This window comes from Mesitornis unicolor, unplaced genomic scaffold (assembly GCF_000695765.1).
Source record: "Mesitornis unicolor isolate BGI_N332 unplaced genomic scaffold, ASM69576v1 scaffold9636, whole genome shotgun sequence".
Classification (NCBI taxonomy): Eukaryota; Metazoa; Chordata; class Aves; order Mesitornithiformes; family Mesitornithidae; genus Mesitornis; species Mesitornis unicolor.
This window is the reverse complement of record NW_010188858.1, coordinates 2,161-8,127: the sequence shown is the minus strand read 5'-3', so window position 1 is coordinate 8,127 and position 5,967 is coordinate 2,161. Positions and strand designations below refer to the sequence as shown.

At 48.9% G+C, this 5,967-nt stretch overlaps 1 protein-coding gene across 1 annotated transcript in view; it reads right to left on the bottom strand.

The window, feature by feature from the left end:
* Positions 1–644: 644 nt before the first annotated feature.
* ILF3 (interleukin enhancer binding factor 3, 90kDa) overlaps positions 645–5,967 on the bottom strand; it is a gene marked incomplete at both ends in the record, with an annotated part of 6,582 nt that continues 1,259 nt past the window's right edge. The window contains 10 exons of the mRNA XM_010185867.1: positions 645–821; positions 1,060–1,197; positions 1,397–1,567; positions 1,734–1,933; positions 2,217–2,327; positions 2,438–2,549; positions 2,960–3,057; positions 3,551–3,662; positions 3,938–4,033; positions 4,517–4,608. Coding sequence (XP_010184169.1) covers positions 645–821; positions 1,060–1,197; positions 1,397–1,567; positions 1,734–1,933; positions 2,217–2,327; positions 2,438–2,549; positions 2,960–3,057; positions 3,551–3,662; positions 3,938–4,033; positions 4,517–4,608 — 1,307 coding nt within the window. The remainder of the gene's footprint in view (positions 822–1,059; positions 1,198–1,396; positions 1,568–1,733; positions 1,934–2,216; positions 2,328–2,437; positions 2,550–2,959; positions 3,058–3,550; positions 3,663–3,937; positions 4,034–4,516; positions 4,609–5,967) is intronic.

Here is a 5,967-nt window from a genome sequence, read left to right as displayed (position 1 = left end):
AATGTAACGGTGTTTCTGCAAAACTCGATGGTGTGTCTGAAAATGTAAAGGTATTTCTGTCGAACTTGGTGTTTCTGCAAAATGGGACGGTATTTCTACAAAATTTGATGGTGTTTCTGCAGAACTCGATGGTATGTCTAAAAATGTAATGGTGTTTCTGCACAATTCAAGGGTATTTCTGAAAAATGTAACGGTGTTTCTGCAAAACTCGATGGCATTTCTACAAATGTGGGGGTATTTCTCCAAAACTCGACATTGTTTCCAAGGGGGTTTCTGAAAACTTGAGGGGGTTTCTGAAAACTTGAGGGGGTTTCTGAAAACTTGAGGGGGTTTCTGAAAACTTGAGGGGGTTTCTGAAAACTTGAGGGGGTTTCTGAAAACTTGAGGGGGTTTCTGAAAACTTGAGGGGGTTTCTGAAAAATGGGGTGGTATTCCTGAAAATCTGAAGGCGTTTCTGCAAAACCTGGTTGTGTTTTTGCAAAATTTGTCAGCGTTTCTGCTTCCAAGTCCAACCCCTGTTAGCAAATCCCGGTGTTTCTCTACGCCTTCACTTATTCCCCTTCCCAAAAACACATTTACAACCACAACAACGCTACAGAACCACCAATTACACCCCAGAGTGGCAGAATTGGGGATTTACTTACCTTTACTGCAAATTTGGGGCCTCCCCTCGCCGGCACGGGGGGTCTTTTCTTCTTGTTTTGCTCGATGGCAACGGGAGCGTCGGGGAACAACTTCTCCAGCGCGGCCAGGGCGGCGTAGGCTTTGGCCACCTTTTTATTTGAACCGGCTCCTTGGAATTTCTGCCCGTCCACCTCCACCTTTGAAGGGGATCAAATCATCGCGTGTCAGTGGAAAGAGCAGGGACAGCTCGAGAAAATGAGTAATTTTTATATAAAATTTCAGGTAATTTGGAGAAGTTGGAAGGGGTCAAGGTCGGATGGGGCTTTGAGCAACGTGAGCCACTGAAAATGTCCTTTTTGACCCAAATTGCTCTGCAATTTTAGGATTTTTACTCATTTTTAAGGTGACAGACGCGGGGACCAGAAGCCACCTCACCTCCATGACAAAGCGCTTGTCGTGGCTGCCGCCCGTTTCCGAAATCAGTTCGTATTTCAGCCCGCGCCTTTTCTCGTTCAGCTCCATCACCGGGTTCTTGCCGTGCTTCGTCAGAATTGGTCCCTGCTGTTTCACGTTCTGCAAGCGGAAAAAGCAGGGATGAAACTCCACGAAAAGCCCTAAATACCTTAAAAATAAGTTTGGAGTAAGCTTGATGGACGTTTTCAGCTCTTAAATGGAGAGTAACTGAGCTGCATGGCACATCCTGTGGCTAAAAAACCATTGCAGTGGTGGCCAATGTTATCCCAAATAATCGGGGCAGCCCCTCTGCGCTCACCTCCGGGGTCTGATCCGCGGGAGGGGAAGCGGCCGTGGGCGTTGAGACGGTTTCGACGACGGGAGGAGGAGCGACCACGACCGGTTTCTGCTCCGTCTCCTCGGCCGATTCGTCGCCTTTCCCGGAGTCTTTGCCTTCTACTCCTGTTGGTAAACCCATATCTTGCAACACCTAGGGGAAAGAAAGTGGGTGATTACCAAAAACAGCACTTAGCCCTGCCTATTTTGGGGTAAATACTCAAGAAACCCGCTCAAAAATCCTCTTGTTAATTCTATTTGAGCACCAGGTGCTCCCCAAATCCCTCTGGAGAGGGAGAGGCGCGAATTTTGGCTCTCACCTTCACGGCCACGTGCAACTTGGCCGTCTTTTTGGAAGGCCCCGACGCCTCGAAGGTGCTGCCATCGATTTCCACCGACATGGTGAAGATGGGAGCGTGAACGGGCCCAGTTTGAGAGACCAGTTTGTACTGGAGCCCAGGTTTGAGCTGGTTTAGCTTCATCAGCGCGTTCATGGCCTGGGGAGGTTCGAGTTTTTCCTCTGGAAAGAAAACAAAGCAGAAGTTTGCGGATGGTTTTTTTTTTTTCCTCTCTTTCAAATGCATCACTGATTTCAGACAAGTTCTCGTCGGTATTTTCCTCCCAAGCAAAACTCTTGGCATTATTAAAGCTGGTTTTGTTCCTTACATCCGCATGCCCCGTAACCCCAATTTCCAGCATCACCCAGGACCAAACCCTCTCCCCCAAGTCCTCCTGCCCCATGCCCTAGCCCCTAAAAACAGCTCTCGGGAAGCCTTTGTACCTACCTCTCGTTAACTCAATACCTTTTTTCTGAATCTTCTTTTTCTTTTTGCTGGGAGATTTCTCCTCGCCGTCCTCCTCCATAGGACGCTTCATCGGGGTGACGGCGTACGTCGTACTGGGAGGAATCTGGACTGTAACAACCACAACCAAGAAGAAAACCCCTTGAATATTCCAGTTTCCAGCAGCAAAAGCTTTGCAATGTGATTTGCGGGGTGGTTTATTCCCCCCCTAAAACACCTACCAGTGTAGTCAACGGGGTTTTCGTTCTTTGGTTTCTTGGGCATTTTGGAAGGCAGGGGGTCCATCCCCAAGACTTTGTGAAGCTGGCCAAAGGCAGCGAGCCTCAGGGCGTGCTGGAGAGAGGAAAGGTGCGTTAACGGGGGAGGCCACGCTCTGCTCCCTGCACAGTTTCAGCCAGGGCCACTCTACCCACCCCTACACAGAAATCCTCAGCGGTTTACATAGGAATCCTCAGCGGTTTAAACAGGACTCTCTCCGTATATTTATGTTTGCCAAGTTCAACCCAAAAGACGGGTGGCGGTAGCAAGTCGCTATTTAAGACCTGATACTTTGCTTCTGGTTGGCCAAAGCTACAAAGTCCTTATCGGCGTGGGACCCATTTGGATTTTTCTTTTACTCGACTGGAGATTAAAGAAGTTAACACCGACCTCCGTGAGGCGACTAGGCTACGGTTAACCAAGATGGAAGTTCAGAGGCAGTGGGGCTGAGTAAGTTTTCGTAACATCTGTAGTCAAAACTATACCTGAGCACTCTGTGTGATATCTTCCCTTTGTTGTCTGTCTAGATGCCCAATAGCATCAGTGGCTTCTTTTTCACAAGGATCATAAATACCAGAACCATCTGAAGGCAGGAAACAAGGAAGATATGCAGAGAATTATCCTGGTGTTTGCTAAAGAGACTAAACTAAGAATTCCCTCGGCATCAATCAACACTCATCCCTCGAAGGACGCGGACTGACATGATCCATCCAATGGCCAACATTCTGAAACTCGTCTGGACTCGTTTTTTTAACACGGATAATTAGCAGGGAAGCCGGTAACGACCACTCAGGGAACCAAATTTGAACGCTCGTAGAAACTGGTGCCTCTCTCTACACCGGGGAGGGGAGGTTTTAAAGGCCATGGGTCCGTAGCTTTGAATACGCGGGCCCCTAAGGAACGGCGAGGTACCCGGGGCTTCCTGAGCTCCGAACCTAAGCTGCCCGCACGGACGCCGAGGGATTTCGCAAACTCTACGGCAAGGAAATCGCGCCTGGAAGCTTCAACCGCGTGCGTGTCTCTCTCTCTCTCTCTCGGGCTCAGCTTTGAAATGGAAATGCAGAGAAGCACCTAACCTGGCATGACGATTCCCGAGGCGAGGCATTCGAGGACCCTCCTCAGGGCCTCGCCAGCGCCCATGGGTCTGTTGGCGGTTCCGATGGATTTCTCACACAGCAGCTCCAGAGGCTGAAAGAGAAGTTTGGGAGAGTGAGAGGAGCGAAGGCGCCGCTGTTACGGCCAAGAAGCTGCTTCCAATTCGCCAACAGGTCAAGAATTTCCACTGTAGAGGCTGTTAACTGAGAAAATAATTCACATCGTAGGCGTCCTTCAAGAGGAGAAGTTTTATGGGATATAAACCTCACGCTTCTGAAATTGCGTGGACCGCGAGAGCCGAACGTTGGCTCAGAAAAGTGGGACCAAACCCCCAAAAAATAACGCAATAAAAAAAAGGGGCAAATTACCCATCCTCGCAGCGGTGCCCACGTTGGAACCCGAGTACAGAGATCCCGCAGCACTCGTATCACGATGACGCACGACTTCAGCCCGTTAGCCCTGGCCTAGGAGAAGAATCAGAAGCAGAGAAGCATTTAATAAAAAAGAAAAACAAACCCAAACTGCTGCTTGGCAGACATTCACTTTTAGGCTTGGTGGTTGTTTGGTTTTTTTTTTGTTTTGCGGTGCTACTTTGCCAAGGGTAAACAGAATTTTACAGCGTTTTTTTTAGGACTTAAGAACCGTGGTGTGCGAAAGGCAGCATTACTCTTAACACAAAGCAGCAGCTCTGCCATCTACTCGTTAATAAAAGGGTCCTGGCCAAGGGTTAATTGGCTCAAGTGCTTCTTTAGCAGCTGCACCCCGCCGACAGCCGCTAAGTTCAGCACGGAAACGTTTTAAGTAACATAAAAAAAAAATACACACTGAAAAATAAAAAAAATATATAGAAAAGAAAACACAGTTAGCCCCTTAATAGTTTATATCTATTTTTTTTTCTTTTTTTTTTTTTTTCTACTTAAAGACAAATATAAGAACAAAATGCAAACCTGGAACCACTTGGCGTGTCGCAGTGACGCCAAGGCAGCAAGGCATTTCTGCCTGTCCAGAACGTCCGGGGAGTCGGTGACTGATAGCGTTTCTAGTCGTGGATGGAATAAGAAGACAAGGCACGGTTTGACCAAGGGGCTTCTGTCAGGCGGAGAGGGGACGAGGCAGCTTCCTAAGGGGCAGCTGAGGCTCCCAAAAAATCCTGCGCTTGGAAGTTGGGGGGTGGGGGTGGGGGGGTCTGCAGTGTGGTCTGGCTTAATAGGAATTAAAACTGCAGAGATGGGGAGGGATGGAGCTCAATCAATGGGGCTGGAGTTAAATCAATGGGGCTGGAGCGCAATTAAGGGGGATGGAGTTCAGTTAACGGGACTGGAGTTCAGTTAACGGAGGTGGAGTTCAAATAACGGGACTGGAGTGCAGTTAATGGGGTTGTACTGCAATTAATGGGCTTGGACTGCAATTAATGGGGTTGCACTGGAATTAACGGGGTTGTACTGGAATTAACGGGGCTGGACTGCAATTAACGGGGCTGGAGTTCAAATAACGGGGCTGGATTGCAATTAATAGGGATGGAGTTCAATTAATAGGGCTGGCCTTCACTTAACGGGGATGCAGTTCAATTAATAGGGCTGGAGTGCAGTTAACGGGGAGTCCAATTAACGGGGATGGACTTCAATTAACAGGGATGGACTGCAGTTAACAGGGACTTCAATTAATGGGGATGGACTTCGCTTAACGGGGACGCAGTTCAGTTAACGGGGACTTCAATTAACAGGGACTTCAATTAACGGGGATGGACTTCACCTAACGGGGATGCACCTCAATTAACGGGGAGTTTAATTAATGGGGATGGACCTCAATTAACAGGGATGGACCAGGAGTCTCTTCTCTGCGAGGAGACGTGGCCTGAAGCTCGCTGGGAGAGAGGCCTGCAATCCTTTAGGAATGAAGCAGTAGCGAACCAGGCCGGAAAGAGGTGAAATAGGAGGGGTTTTTTAATTAAAATCCCCACTCTGCGCTCAGCTTTAGAGGAGGAAAAAAGCTTTGGGAGGATGGAGGGAACCCCCTCCGCCCAAAAGGGTCGACTGCCCCGGCCCCAACCCGTGACAGAGAGCGTCCTGTTGGTCAAAGGTCCAGCGTCCCTAAAATCGACAAACTAGAAGGCTCGGGAGACGAGGTCAGATATCAAAACCATAGACAGTCAAGAGAGCACAACGAGATTTCCCAGTCTGTGCTGCAGCAAAACTGAAGATAGGGGTGGGAATAAAAGCGTCAAGTTCCTGAAGACCAGGGTTTTAGATAAGGCTAGAGCACGGAGCGAGCGGCACGGAGCCGGCCGCCACCAAACCCGTCGTGATTTTAAACCTCGAACTGGTTGTGAATTCGAATTCCAAAGGGAATCGGAGCGAATGGAGGAGCTAACTTTATCCAAAACTCTGCCTCGCTTTCT